General features: G+C 42.2%; 1 protein-coding gene across 2 annotated transcripts in view; it reads left to right on the forward strand.

The window, feature by feature from the left end:
• Positions 1-16373, forward strand: part of LOC128454268 (guanine nucleotide-binding protein G(olf) subunit alpha) — a 45525-nt gene that overhangs the window by 3494 nt on the left and 25658 nt on the right. The window contains exons 1-4 of one of the 2 annotated variants that reach the window (XM_053437623.1): positions 8251-8578; positions 8940-9012; positions 9869-9923; positions 10039-10158. In XM_053437623.1, the coding sequence (XP_053293598.1) occupies positions 8440-8578; positions 8940-9012; positions 9869-9923; positions 10039-10158 (387 nt within the window). In that variant the 5' untranslated portion in view covers positions 8251-8439. Of the gene's footprint in view, positions 1-8250; positions 8579-8939; positions 9013-9868; positions 9924-10038; positions 10159-16373 lie in introns of those variants that run through there. The other variant, XM_053437622.1, reaches the window with a different exon arrangement.

Consider the following 16373-nt stretch of genomic DNA (forward strand, 5'->3'; position numbering starts at 1 on the left):
AGTGGGCGGCACAATTATAGATGTGAGCTTAGTAGTTTTAAATCTCTGAGTTTCAGGCGTGTGATAGACTGGTGACCTGTCCCCTGTCCCTGCGACCCTCCAAGGACAAGCAGTTATTTTTAGCTGCTATTATGGTTACGTTTCCTGAAGAGTCCTGATCAGAAACGCTGATGAGGAAAAACAATATTTAAATGTCTGTACATTTACAACAAAAACAGCCACTCTCAGCTCAGTCGCTCGTAAAACCACTTCAGTGTGTTTCTGCCTTACCGTAAACAATACAGTGCCTTGCTACTCTATATAATAAATGGCCACCAGTTTAATTTCCTGAGTAAACAGCCCACAGTAATTACACACAGGAAGAAATGGCTCATCCTAATGAAGTCACACGGGGAAGTGTCATACATTCTTCCATGAGCCACTGCTGAAAACTACACAGCATGTGTGACCTGTGTCACAGTGAGTTCAGCGTGTTATTATGGGGTTTGGGCCACTTTCTTCACCGCTACAGGGTCACAATTATTTTTGGGAGCCACGGCATCTGTCACCGTTGCCACCCAGGAGCCTCGGCACGAGCCACAGGCCACTTTTGGTTTCTCTTAAGAGGCCTTCGGGACTATACTCTCCAGGTCTCCAGTCGGCCTCCTGTTGCATGCCAGAGGACTGAGGTGGTTTGTGTTCCTCTGAAAGTGGACACCTTTCAAATAGTGTTACATTTCAAGGCAACGTATGCTTGCTAATCTGGGTTACTTTATCTGTTTGTATTCGCGGCGGGTATTTAGTTGAATAATGATAGCCACGAGGAACTTTTCATTTGAACCTTCATCCTGAACGAGCTGCCACGTTCGTTTTAGAGCTGGAGCCGTACACCTTTGGTCATATTTATAGCCATTTGTATTTGTCGTGTGACACATGCTGACAATTGATCATTTCAGACATAGTTACAGCTTTGTGGAAAGGTTCTGCAGAACTCAAAAGTTATTCTCTTTAAAGGTTTCTTGCTGTTCAGTTTGAAGGTATGGTTTAAAAATCTTTGGTCAGTTGCAGAAATGACAATCAGAGGATTTCTTGATTTCGATCGATTTTTCTTAGATTTTTTCTTAATCATTTATAACTAATAATAGAAATATTACATGGATTCAGTGCGTTCACACATTACACAAAAAGATCTACTTTATGTCAGGGCTGAAACAATTAGACAAGTAATCCATCATTTCACCTGCAGAAACTATTTTGATAATATTTCAGTTGTTTCAACTCGTTTCTTTCATAGTCAGAGTTAATGATCTTTGTTTTCTGGTGAGCAAGAGCTTCTATTACCTTTAATATTTCCTGCTTTTCAAATGTGGATTTCTTAATATTTGTTTTTCTTACTATTAGTATTACAAAATTTGCAATTTATTCAAAACAACTATTGTTTTATTGCAAAGCCAGCAAACTCATGTTCTTGTAGATAAGCCCTGATTGTGATGTGACTGGAAATTAACCTCCGTCCAATAAAGCCTGTGTTTTAGACTTCGGATGACAAGTACGTGATATAGTTTATAAGTCATGCAAGATATCAGAAAGTTTCCACTAATCTAGTCATGAATCACTGAGTCACTGGTATAGTTGGAAAATATATAATAATTACTGTAGTGAGCACTGTAATATTTTCAAGGTGCAGTAACTGTAAAAAAAAAAAACACATCTCTGACCAGAGGACAATTCAGAAAATCGCCAGAATCTTTTAATAGAGTGTCCATAGACTTTATATTTTAGCACATGAACGCAGGGATGGGAACTGCAAGGCAAGCTCCTACTATTTCTTGGAAAGGAAGTCACTTTATTGTTAGGTCTTTTGGATCAGATTCTGTGCAGCGCGATGATAATATCTGTTACTGCTTTCCTAGATGTCCTTAACTGGCTGTTTCACATCGCAGCCATATCACCCGTCATGAGCCCGAACAACAGGCTGCGAGTGCATTGCATAGAAATGAGCAGTGGAATTGTAGGTAGGCCAAGAATTTGCCTGTTGGAAGTCGCCGATTGTCGTTTCTTGTCTTTCTTTTGTGTGTTGAGCCGCTCGCCTGCATGAGAAAACATATTTTGGAAAAGCTTACTCATCCACTCAAGAGCTGTGGAAGAACGCCCCCCCCCCACACACACACCCCCACACCTGCCTCCTCCTCCTTTAAATACAAGTGGAGTCGGGTGAACTTTGCATCCGTCTGAATGGGTTTTATCATTGACTCGACTTCACTGAACTTTGCCACAAACTGCACCAGAGTTCCCAGTCAGTGTAATAACCAACCGATGGTGCAGGACCATGAGTTATTGTCCCATTTATGATGATCCTGATAGCAACACGGCGGTGTGTGAATGGTCTCTGTACTTCAATCAGCTAAATGAGAGTCAAACACACCGCATGAGAAGGACGTTGGACTACGCTCGGCCTCCTTTTTGTTTTTTCTTCTTTACTTTATTATTCTGCTTTATCAAGAGCCTGTGTCCCTAAAGAGACTGCTGTAAAATTCTCTTCCGGCCTTAGAAAAAATTTCAAGGAGGCTAATTTTATATATATCACTTGGACGTGTGCTCTGTTTTTACGGTACATGCTTAAATTACAGTCAGGGCCAGTAAATAAGTGTGGGAGAGTTAGATAATACACAAAATAACTCTTTTAAGTGTGAGATATTATTAGATTTACTGTGACAGTTCACTGGAAGTCATACTCTTTTTGATGCCAGAAAGACGAGGTATTTAGATTTATTTTATGAATTTATTTAATGTCGATAACAATGCCGAGCCTCTTTTTTATTTTCAAAATGCTAATTTCCTTATGAATAAACTTAGTGAGGAAACCAAATCCCAGACTCTGGCTGTGCAGTTGTCGTTTTGCAGTACAAGTCTGAAAATACTAAATATATCTTCGTCAGACTTTGAAACCAGAATTAACCTGTAGAGTAAAGTATTTTTAGATGGTTTCATTGCTGTATTTGCTTAAGAAAAGGATCTGAACATTTCTTAAGACCCAGCACACATACTGAGGAATTAAATATCTAATATTTCTATTGCTATTATTACACAGAAATATTGTAGTGATTCTTTAAAGCTTGTTGCCAAACATGTTGTTTTAATAGTTTAACTTCAGAAGATTTAGTTTAGTCTACTTAACTAAAGTACATTTTCAGTGTATACAAACTGTCCCACTTCAGAATTGTGTGTTGCAAAATATTGGAGGGTAATTCATACTTAAAGTCATTGTTTATGTAATAAAATGCGGCTCGTGTGTGCACGTTCTGAACTCTGATTTAAGGTGAGCACAAAGAGAAACTTTCCACTTTAGAAGATTAAAACAGTTTTTAACTCTGCTCAGAGAAACCAGAACGTCCAGGTGAAGTAATAATAATCGGAATGTATTTCGCCTGGAGGGAGGATGTTGATGAAATTTGGCTGTTGAGAGATATAACAAGCACACTCACACCCTTCTAGTCTAGTTGAGAGGAAGCCGCAGCTAAATATACTTCTCAAATTAAAGGCCGATCGTTTGTGGTACTAAACCTGGTTCTGTGACATTCATGGGGAACTGTCAGCTTTTTGAACAGTGCTTCGTCTGACCACTAGAGGATGGTGTGGGCCAGTCTCTCTATTTGTGACCTTGCTGTGTGAAGTGGTGAGAAAGGATCTGTGTCTGTTAGGGTGGGGTTGTGGTGGTGCCGCTGTTTTCACATTGCCACAGGTGAGGTGAGGGTTCCTGTTTGGATTTGCATGCTGCACAACTTCGTCACACTCACGAAAACTGTTATTTGCATTTTGTTTGCATAAAGGACACAATAACAGTGTGCTCCTTGTTGTACGTTACATGAATACTCATTCATGGTTGTCGAATGCTACCGAGTGATCTATGAGTGTTTGCAACACAAGCGTATGTCTGTGAACATTGTTTCAGACTTTCCTGAATGCAACAGGGTAGTATTGCAAGTAAGAAGCAATGTTTCACCTCAAGAACACATTGGTAGTGTAAATGTAAAGTGCTGTGTTCAAGTCAAACCCTTGAGAAAAGATACATACCCCACTCTGGTCTGGTTGAGAGGAAACCACAGCAAGCTAAACATAAATGTCAGACAACACTCACAACAGTGACAGTTGTTCTGTTTCCGCCACAAGTGCCATAAACATACCTCTCACTGCCAGACTATGGTGACTGTAAAGGACAGGTACCTGTTCTGTTTTTGACAAACTTTTACCTCAGAGTATTCCGCAAACAGACAGAGAGGATGTACTTGATAATAAAGAGGGTGTCATGTAAGGTTTCTAACTGATACGTAGTTTTAATGAGGTGAATTTACAGAACTTACTTGTTTGGGCTGGGGAAATTCTTGGATAGTCAACTAAGTGGGCCTGCATCATGTTCACACAAGAGTTGTTCAACATGATTTATAACTTGCAGAAGTGAACTACGTATACGAGGTAGGTTTAAACCTTATGATGCCAAACATTATTTATATCTGATCCAAAGTTATTAATATAATATTCTATTGGTGTAGTTACGACTTTATCAAACTTAATGTTATCAAACTTTCCTATGACACCACTAGAATTTGTTTAAGTAAGAGGACATACTTTATGAAGCTTATGCTCATTTGTCTTACAATTGTTACAATGTACATTATGACCATGATATTGTCGTTCGTATGATATGTTCTGTTATTCTAGAAAAGGACATAATGTTTTGAGGCTCTGGGCCAGTTGTTATATCTATGTTTGTTTATTCAAATGGGACACTGCACATTAATCAACATGTAGATGTGCCAGATTAGGCCATGCAGGCTAGTTTTACCGTCCCTGGCAGTTAGATTTAAAAAAAGCATAGAATAACATATAAACACATGTCTAAAAACAGACAGATGTTTCATAGACAGACCCTAAGCACACATAAATGGCCGTCGTATGAAAACAAGACAAAAGCTCATATCGTGCGGAGGGCACAAAGTACAGATTAATTCATAATGCAATATAAAAAGACAGGCTCGCAGTTATATATCAGATGTTTGCGGCTCTGGGTTAATTTAGCTGATAATGAATCGAATCCAAGCTACTTTAATTGTGGATTTATATAAGTAGTAGCTTCCTACCCTTTTGGTCTGTAACCCCCCTTCTCCTCTTTAAAGAGACTATATGTACATATTGCCACACAGCCAATGTTACCATTAACAGGTGTTTACTCACCAAACTAGATCAAACGTTCCGACTTCAGCCTCAAACTTCCGTTTACTCCCCAAGAGCTGTCCTCAGCAGTGGAAAACAACTCCTGAGTTAACTCTTGTTCTACTGAGGTCAGCACGCTTACCAGATCCCGGCCATCACGTCTCATCACAGAAGCATCTCGTGTGCCCTGTAAACGTAGTGCTGCTCAGAGGCTGTATTATAATGACCTGTCTTGTAAGCGAAACCATCCCCATCACAATAATTATAAAACAAACATAAAGCAGCAGAGGAAACGTACAGATACCACCGATCAACAATGCTACGTTTCAATATGTCCAATATGTGATTTTCCTGTTTAGATCTAATGGGCTCTGGGGTCGAGTGTAAACAAGGCCCAGACGCCTGAGAAGCTTCACTACCAGGAAGTTTATTGTACAAGTGACACATGGATCTCAGTGCAGAGTAATAGACTGAGATGAGAAACAAAGAAAGCACACAGTATTTATTCTTATGGTCACGCCTAAGCTATCCACCTAGCCCCGTCCTTGGGTGAACAGATAACAGTTTAACAAATTATTGAAGGTCAGCTGATCCCTTGCAAGAGATGCTGAATTTCTGCAAAACAGGATATGGCCTTTCCTCTATGAACTTGCTGTCCCTACTTATTGCATATAATGCATGTTACATTTATGTTACTCATGCCCCAGGCGACAGGCGTGGAAGCTCACAGCAGTTCACTCATATGACTATCAGGGTTAAAGGTTGTAGGCCTATGTGTACGTTTTTTGCTATAGCTACTGAAATGTTAATTTGATGTTAATTCGCATAAAACTTCGAGGACTTGCCGAGAGCTTGTCTGCATGGTTGGAAACACCAATATTAAATCTAGTTTTGCTTCTGTTTCACTCACATTGCTTCCAACAGGGTTAGCATGCTAACCAGCTAGCACCGGCCTGACTGGGCTATGTCAGGTTAAGGGTTCTGCTTAAGTTAGCATCACTGTAGCATCCAGAGGTAGCGCTGCATATTATGACCGCTTGTTTTTGCAATGCAATGATGGCTGAAGCTCTTGGCATCTGACCCCAACCACCACTCTGGTAATTAAGTACATTCTGCAACAGAGAAGAGAAGTACATGAGTAAATGTACCTAGTTACTTTCCACCATTTTTTATAACATCTATCCATGAGAAAATATACACCATTCTGAAGTGTATCGTTTTGCATAAAGGTTACTTTTACTTTTGATAGTCAAGTATATTTTGATGTGAATTTATATATATATAATTATTATTGTAATGCAGGACTTTAACTTGTAACAGATTATATATCCAGTTTGGACTTGTTTTGTTAACTTTTGAGTTCTTTATCAGTAACGATCACAAAATATAATATGTATAATAACACACAGTGATGTTCAGTAACTAGTAGTACATTTACTACTATATCACTTATTTTACTGTACAACCACAGAGCTGGGTAGCAGCTAGTGCACACCCACCCACCCACTCTCAACACTTTAAATGGATTGCCAGTTTGGGTCAGGGGCCTAGTAGTTGTATGAAGTATAATTTTAAGTATAAACTGTTTATACGTATACATACAGTCGAGTTTATACTAATTTTTATACTTCTTATTTACTTATATACTTCTAGGATCGCCGTCAGAAAGACCAACATTTTGAACACTGAACTTTTTGTTATGTTTTATTGTTTATTGATTAAAATGATGGTTGCCAGATTTATTGACATTTATTTTGGGGTAATAACCACAGAGATAGTACACGCACGCGCGCACACACACACACACACACACACACACACACACACACACAAACACACACACACACACACACACACACACACACACACCTGCACTAAACACACTGTAAATGGGTTGCCAGTTTGGGTCAGGGCCTAGTAGTTGTATACAGTATAAATATAAGTATATCATGTTTATACTTATACATATACTCATGTTTATAGTCATATTTATACTTCATATATACTTTTTGTGTCTGAGGAAAACCACCCTAAAGACAAAACAGTACACACACACACACGCACACGCACACACACACACACACACACACACACACACACACACAATTTAATGGGTTGCCAGTTTGGGTCAGGGCCTAGTAGTTGTATACAGTATAAATATAAGTATCATGTTTATACTTATACATATACTCGTGTTCATATTAATACTTCTTGTATACTCTTTGTGTTTGAGGAAAACCACCATAAAGACAAAACAGTACACACACGCACACACGCACTCGCACACACACGTACCCCCCCCCCCACACACACACACACGCACCCCCCCCCCCCCCCACACACACACACACACACACATACACACTGTAAATGGGTTGCCGGTTTGGGTCAGGGCCTCCTCTCTGACGGGAGGAAGAGGAAGAAGAAGAAGAAGAAGACTTCCACCATTACTGCTCCTCGCTAATCAGTCTGATGAGTCCTCTGCCTCCATGTAAAAACACCCGTAGCTGGCGGTTAGTGTTAGAACGGAACGGAGGTGTGTGTTCCTCCTCCTCTTCCTCCTCTTCCTCCTCCTCCTCCATGGTGCGCGGCTACTTCCTGGTGCCACAGCGAGAGGCAGTGCTGAGTTAAAGCGACAGAAACACCGATAGAACAAAAAAAAAAAAATACGGAGCTGCCGAAGAGAAGCGAGGGGCCGGAGACGCGACGGGAGCAGTTGACCGGATTCCCGCAGAACCCGAAGAACCCCCCCCCCCTCCCGCCCTCTCTCGCTCGTCCCCTCGTCGTGTGTCCGCGTGTGCTTCACCCTCCGGGGGGCCGTTTCTCTCCGCGGAACCGAGGCGTCCTCTCCCCGGCGGTGAGCAGGCTAGCGGGCGGTGTGGATGACGGTTGGCTGCGGCTGAAGCGGACTTGTAGCGGGGGGAACGTCTTCCTCCCTCCGACGGAGGAGAAGCCTCGCAGAGATTTTCCTTCCTCTCTCTCTCCCCCCCCTCCCCACCCCCCCTCCCTTTTTTTATATATATATTTTATTTTATTTTTTTAACCATAGTCTCCCTCCCGTGTCGCCGCCGAGCCTCCCCCCTCACCCCCCCCTTCTCCCGACATCAGCCCTGGTGTTATTTTTTTCTACGTACATACGTTGTTATTTTTTTTTTTTGGCGTGTGTGTGCGCGTGTGTGGTTTTTTTTTTGTTGTTATTTTTTATTTTTTACGATTCCACAAGGAAAAGGGGGGCTAGGGCGACGGAAGATGGGTTGTTTGGGCAACAGCAAGACTGAAGATCAACGCATCGACGAAAAGGCTCAACGAGAGGCGAACAAGAAGATCGAGAAGCAGCTGCAGAAGGAGAGACAAGCGTACAAAGCCACACACAGGCTGCTGCTGCTGGGTAAGGCTGCTGGCTAGCGCCGGGGAAGTGTTAGCTAATCCCCGTCGTTTACCGAACACGTAGCCCCGTTTGACAGCGCTCGCAATAATATGTCATGGGGGTGGATATTGATGGAAGCGAGGCTCCACCGGAGCCTGCAATTAACTGGCTTCATCTCCCCCAGTACCCCCCCTCCACCCCGACCACCACACACCCTCCTCCCTCCCCAGTCTCCAAAAAAAAAAAAAGAAGCAAAGCCAACATGGTAACGGAGAGGCTGTTTGTATTTACCAGCGTGTCTACGTGATATTTCATGGTTTTTTCTCTCTCTCTCTCTCTCTCCCTGTGTGTGTCTGTGTGTGTGTGTGTTTTGTGTGTGAAGGTGCGGGAGAGTCCGGAAAAAGCACCATTGTGAAGCAGATGAGGATCCTACACGTCAACGGCTTCAACGCGGAGTGAGTGCAACATCAGCCCCGCCGCCGCTGGATGTGACACCGGCCGCTTGTTCTCGTCCATGTACCCCCCCTTTGCTAATGCACAACACTGCCGGGGCCGGAGCTCAGCCCCCCCCTACCCTCCCTCCCCTGAATTGGATTTTCCCCAGGCACTGCAGTGCCTGTTGGGCCCAGTATCCCAATGCAAAGCAGCTAATATCTGCTTTCTCCCTCTCTTTTCTCCTCTTCCTCCTCCTCCTCTTCCTCCTCCTCCTCCACCTCCTTTCCGTGCACATGTTCACTTTATCATACATATGCGAGGATCTCCGATGCCAATTAATTCACTGTTTCCTGTTTCATGTGAGGGGGTGAAAGGTTGTGATCGACACGGGCCTATTGATGATTTGTTTTGCTGCAAGGCCTTGCATGGCATTGATCTTACCAGTGGTCTATTTTAAACAGGCCCAGTACATGTCGGAGTCCGGTAACTTTGCATGAAAATCCTCAGTCGTGAAGTGTTTGTGAACGTGAGGCCGGATGTTTTAGCTAGGAGAAACGATCCTGCAGGTTTAAGAAACCAAAACACAAGAAACATCTCGACTACATCGTCATTTCCCTTTAACGTTGGTTTGAGTCAACCCCATCTTACATTTTGAGGTTACCCCGTCTCCTACTGTCACGTATTCCCCGCCTCAACCTCACTATATACGTACATGTTGTCAAATTCTGTGTTACCCGGCAGTCAGCCCCGTCTTACTCATAACCGTCCTAATTGAAGATGTGTTGTTTCTGTCTGATGTGGTTTTCTGTTTTTGTTGACCCCTGCCTCACATGTCTGCTCTGTCACCCCCCCCCCCCCTCCTCCAAAAAAACGCAGAGAAAAGAAACAGAAAATCCAAGATATTCGGAAAAACGTGAAGGATGCCATAGTGGTGAGTTATCCAAGTGCAATCCCATTTCACTGATTATAACACAGGCTTACGATCAGCTCTTGTTTCATCCTGCTTAATGTTTGTCTCTTTTTCTCTCACAACTTCTGCTTTGTAGACTATAGTGTCTGCGATGAGCACTTTAATACCCCCTGTCCCGCTAGCCAACCCAGAGGACCAATTCAGAATCGAATACATCAAAAGCATAGCACCTCTCTCTGACTTTGACTATTCACAGGTAAGATGTTCATTAAGTTTTTGTTTGGTGTGTGTTTGCAGATGTGAATATGAGACAAGGAAAGATGTCCTACAATGCTGCATATGTGCTTTTTTTTTATGTGTGTTCGTGTTAGTGTGGGTGTTGGATGGTATGTGATGAGAACATTTGCTTTTTTTTATGGCCAACAGTGTTGATCTTAACGATACAGCTCAGCGGGTGTCAGATCAAATTTAGCTCTAATCCGCCTAATGTTGCCTTTTTTCCATCTAACTTTATTTATAACAAAAGCTTAAGGTGTTGTCCTCTTAGTCTGGAAGTTAAGAATGAGAAGTACGAATATCCCGTAATTAAGTTCCCCATCAGAGCCCAAGCAGATGCACTGTATGTGGATTTGAATGCAGACTGGAGCACATGGGATTCTTTTCAGTGTGTGATCAGCCGTTGAATAGCGTGAGGTCATGTGTTGGAAATGTAAATTATGTTATACATAATTTTGAAAGTGCTCCTTGTTTTGACACCGGTTTGTGCAGCATCACCAAACAGGAATGACAAGTTTAAACACGTCTATAGATGAGCTTCCAGGTTTGGATGTTTCTTTTCCACTAGTGCACTTTTGTGGAAATCAAACGGATGTTTTAACGTGTTTTAACGTTAGGTCAGACTTGTAGTGATCATAACTTTGGCTGTTGTTGCATCATGTTTCGACTGAGCTACCGAGTCATTTCCATGTTTCAGCTGCTGCTTCCCTGTACACCGACACCTTGTTTTTAGAGCTGAAATGATAAATTGATTGAGAAACAAGTATTTTACAGGCAAAAATGACTGACTCTCTGGTGTTAGCTTCTCCAGTGGGAACATTTCACTACTTTACTTGGTTTTACATCATTATAAACTGAATCCCTTCTTGTTTTGGACTGTTAGTTGGACAGGGGCCTTTCAGTGATGGCCATTTTATACTGTACTTGTGGTATTTTGTAGATTAATGATTCATTTAGTCTTGTTTTATCTTCAGGCAAATATTTTATAATGTTTTCAGTTCTTCAACATTTAAAATAAGCAGAAGTTTATGTGTGGTCTTGAAATTTCGCAATCATATGGTCTAGGACTTTTCCAACAAGGCCTCAAAGTTGGGCTAACGCTAGGTCCTCATTAACCGGGCCTCAGGACTAATCCAAGCCATCAAATGTGCTTTATCCTTAGAGTTGTATTGTCTTTTCATTGCAACTTTAAATCTTTGCATGATCTTTCTCAAGTTCCCGCTTCTCTTCGGGAATATCCATGAGAAGGGTTTTGGTGTTAATTTCCTGACCGGGTCCACACTGAGAGTGTTAACAGGGCGGCAGCCGTCTGTGCTCCTGCGATGTTGTTGTGTTGTGTGAGGGCCGGGGCCGTGGGGAGAGCCGGCGTCGAGTTCCCAGGCCCGGTCAGGCCATCGGGAACAACATGGCTCTGTGTGGAGTGTCTGTGCTTGTCATCAGTCTCGGGCTTCGCTTGTGCCGTCAGTGTCACCACTACATTGTCACTTAGTGCCACCAGGCATGACACCCAATACAGCCATGCAGGAACACGGCCAATCAGGAACCTGTGGCTTTCACCTGTTGGCGCCGGTTTGAAAAGTGGCAGCACATCTAACCTGTAAACCCTGGAACCGATGATGTCATGGAGAACCATGACTTAAGTCTTGAGAAATATGCTGTTGCAGTGAAATTAGTTATAGTAGCTCTTAAGCGATAAGAGCTGCTTTCACGCACCTTCATCGCAACCCTGGACTTTTCTAGACATCACACGCTGTAGTAATGTGTGAACGCAGACTTCTGAATCAGTCGAACCAGACGTAAAACGGACTTTACCCTGCTAGCTTCATGTTATCAAGTCTGGGTAATGTCCAATTGAGCCCATGTGTGAATAGAGCATTGTCTGGAGAATTCACAATAGGCGTCTTAGTGACGTTTCTATCGTTTCTACTGCACAACCCAGTTACCACCCGTCACCTAGACCAAACTGTGTATTTCCAGTTGGTAAAAGAACATCTCCATTTGTGTACTGCACTTATGAAAGGGAAACCCTGGACATTGGTTCAACGTCATAAGTGAAAACTGCTTAGATATTGTTGATGGGCAAAAAGAAGTAGTAGCAGTAACTTTTGAATTCCTACTTTTCCCTGAGTTACTTGTTGTATTGTGTAGGTGAAGAGAGGGTTGGTAATAGATCAGCATGTGATATTATGAACATTTTACTTGGAATGCAACTGTTGATCAATTTGTCCGTCAACATTTGTGAGATAATACCGGAAAGTTTCCATGAAAGGTTCCCATAGTGAAAGATGATATCTTCAAATGTCTTGCTTTGGTCAGCCAACAGTCCAAATATCAAATATAATTAAATTTCTAATGACATTAAACATATAATCAGCTAATCTTCACATTTCAGAAGCTAGAACCAGAAGAGACCGAGATGTTTTATTGATTATCAAAACTTTTGGAAGGCACATTCTGTTGATCGTCTGATTCAGAAAACAGCTAATCGTTTCAGCCGTTAAGTTATTTTTTATTTTGGCTGCTGCTCTTTAAAAAACACCCTCAACAGATTCAGACTTTCTGGTTCGCACATGTTTTGAAACCAGTGTCAGAACTGTGTTCCCAAGAATAGTCCTTTTCTCTCTGTTGGAGACTGGAGTAAAGGTGTGTGTGTGTGTATGTATATATATAAACATGTATATAATACATTGACATATTAGTAGTTAAAAACCCTGACCCATGCCATTCTCTTTCGTTCTTGACTGACTTATCATTGTGTTTTCTGCCTGCTTCGAACAAATTTTATATTGATACTCGAGTACTGTACATCTGTATATTGAGTATGAGTTATTGGGAATTAAGGATGGAAATTGAACTTGGCAGTGCTGTAAAGTTTGTGTGTCTTAGACAGAACAACGTTGGGTTGTGATATGTGCGATATTTCAGAAAAAGGTGTCGTGATCTACGAGAGATGTTATTGATGGAGAAGTGGATTAGGCTTCTCGTAAAAGAATGCTTCCTGTTAGTTAGTCGTATGCCGATTTTAAAGCCAGGAAATGTATAGTTGATGCTGCTGTCTAAATTAAATGAAGTATCTTTTTTGGAAGTTATTCAGCTTTTATTGAAGCAAGTCAGAAACATCATAAACGCCTCGTGAGCTTCACTGCAGTTGTAGTTTTTTACAGACTAAATTTAGGATAAAGTTGTCATTTAATTCTTAACAATATGATTTACCTGCATTTTCATGAGAGTAAACCTCTGAAAGTCAAAACATCCCATGTGTAGCTTTGATGGCTTTAAGTCTTTATCACCACAGCATCCATTTTTAAAAACTTTTTTCCTACAGCAGCTTGGAATAACAGAGGTTCCATGGAAAAAGGCACGTATAACAAACTGTAGTCTATGCAAATGGAAACAAATGCCACTGCAGTCGCTACGCTAGCCACCCGACGGTGTGTGTCAGCTGAAGTGGAGCAAATTCAAATAAGCCCCAGCCCCTGTTTTGCACCAAGTTAGCTTTCCCTGTATCAGAAATGTGAAAGCCTTCTTCGTTCGGTGCTAAAACAAGCTGGTCACCGTAATAAATGCTGAACAGCATTTGAGACGTGTTGATGTTCTTCATATTCACTCCCAACAAAAACACAAGGATTAGGTCCACAAACGTTTATTCCTTGCTCACAGATATGAGTTACAATCGGTTGTTACACGGCTGCTGGAGAGGAGCTTCATACTTTGTCCGGCCCCACCCTTTGTGGAACTGATCTGCTTTGTGGTGAGGTGCGGAGATACTGTACTGATGTACTGTTTAATCTCTAAACAGTAGCTAAAGTTGTGTGCACCAGCGACAGAGTGTGTAACTTCATTTAATGTTGTCTGATGTGAGTTTACGGGCCAACCTGGGATAGTGACTTTCTGTTAGAGAACTTGACCTGATTTGTGCTTCTTCTTTTCTCCACCACAGCCGGGGAAGGCTAACTTGTCTATAGCACTCCCTCTAACTGAATTCTTCTTCATGAAAGGGTTGTGTCCTAGAAGCTATTTTTCTTGCTTTTGATTAGTTGAGGATATGTGATTGGTGGCATGGAGGGTTGTTCTGCTTCTTTGCAGTTGCCCCCTCTCTCCCTTTTTGAGCTGAATTTGTCTGTACTGTTTAACTGAGGGAGCCCATTAAAGTCACTGTGCTGGGTGATTGTTATCTAACACAGATATGAGATGGTGCTGTATCCCATGGAAGTCAAGTTTCTGTGCTGGTTGACTGCTAACTACCAGATATTCATTTCAAACGAGCTGATGATGTTTTACAAGGGAGGTAGTTGGTTCTCTTCCTGGATGAACATGAGTTTGCTCTAAGGCCAAAGGTCGCTTCAAAACAACCCCAGCATCCCGTCGCAACTGAGGATCCAAACCCTCCAAAGTCAAATCAGATTCAGGCCATGTTGTTCCCTGTGTCAGCCTGACCTATATGATTTCAAGCGAAACCCTCCCAACTCGATGAACATCGAGACTAAGGCTGGACTGAGAATCAGTCATCGCAGAGCCACCAGAGAATCGGCAATTGGCCGTAGACTCGAGCGGCGGTGAATGGGGGGGGGGGGGGGGGGGGGGGGGTGTAAGAGCAGAGGAAAGAGTTAAAAAAGCTTGTGTTAAATCAAATTCCCTTCTGGTCTCTTTCTGTGTTATCAGTTCCTCTGTAGGGCACTGCAGCACACACTGCATTTATTCAAAGGCCCAGTGTCACACGCCTCTGTGGAAAAGAGCCCTGAGGACCATACTCTGAGCATTTTTTTCTGCTCTCCCTTCTCTTCCCCTTCCACCCTCTACCCCTCGTCCTCCCTCCATCGAGTCCCAGCGCTTGGTAGCTTTCATTTGGGCCCTTCTTTGGGTTTTTTGAGCCCGTTTGTGGTGTAAAAACTTAGCGATAACAAATAGCAAAAGAATGTAATCAGCCTTGTTGAATCATATTGATATTAGTTAAGCTGGTGGTTAAAGTTTGAATGTAACAGAAATGCAAGCAAATACAGGAAAGAAAGTAAATATGGCCTTATTTTCCTTTTTTCCGTCTAGAGTTTGTCGCAGCAGGTAAAATGCTACGTTACACGAAGCTAAACCACGGCCGTTAAGTTGAAAATAATGTTTGACCGCCCTCCCAGATAACATGATGGCATCATAGTGTTTAGGTTATTCCTGACTTATGCCTGAAGAGTGAGCCTATATTTATCTGTAACAAAAAAAGTAAACCACTATTCACATCTGTCTCTGTGTGAGACTTTCTCTGTGGACTGGATCAGTGGATTTCCTCCATGTTGAACTTAATCACCGGATCTGCCGAGAGGAGCTCTCCCGGAGCATGTGATCATTTATCAGGCTCCTTCTCCCTCTCTCGCTCTGGTTCGGGGCTATTTTCACCCTCTCCCCAGTCAGAGCGCAGAGCCAGTGCTGAGTGCAGAGAGTCATGTGGTGGTTCCAGGCGAGAGGAGGAGCCCATCTGAAAGACGTGCACAAGGCGACGGGGGATATTAGCCCAATCATCTTTGTTTGGGGCATACAGAGAGTCCTGGGAAATGTCTCAAAGTCATTGATAAGATGAGTTCCCCTCATAATGCTCCCCATTGTCCAGGAGCAGGAAGTCAGCTGAAGCACTGAGACTATGTATAGCCATTTACAGCATCAGGCTTATGCATGGATTTTGCACTGCAAAGGGTGCTGGCTATATTTTATGTAATTCATATATTTTTATATTCTATGGGGTTATCTAAATTTGATCAATGTTAGGCTATATCCTCCGAGTGTACCACCTTTGTTGCTTTAGCTTAGAGTTAGAGGAGAGAGCTTGTGACCAGAAAGTCATGAGTTTGATTTCAGGAACTGTTAGATAAACGTGTGTTGAGGAAGTGAACGAGAAACTCGGTTCACCTCCCTCTGCTTCTGCTCAGGGTGAGGCTTACGAAAATCATTTTCACTATCTGCTTTTAATTTTCTTGAATGAATTGATTAATCATTTGTTATATCACACATCACAAAACAGTGAGAACATTTCTAAACTTAACTGAATTTCTCCGACTCACACATTTTATTTACCAGAATGTAAAACATTACATTCTCACATCTGAGAACGTGGAAGCATCAAATGTGTGGGCTGTTTATGACTTAAACTATTTATCACTCCTCAAAAGAGATTAAAGCAAATTTCCTTTCAATCAGATAATCAATTATTGG

Source organism: Pleuronectes platessa, chromosome 13, assembly GCF_947347685.1.
Source record: "Pleuronectes platessa chromosome 13, fPlePla1.1, whole genome shotgun sequence".
In the NCBI taxonomy this organism is placed as follows: Eukaryota; Metazoa; Chordata; class Actinopteri; order Pleuronectiformes; family Pleuronectidae; genus Pleuronectes; species Pleuronectes platessa.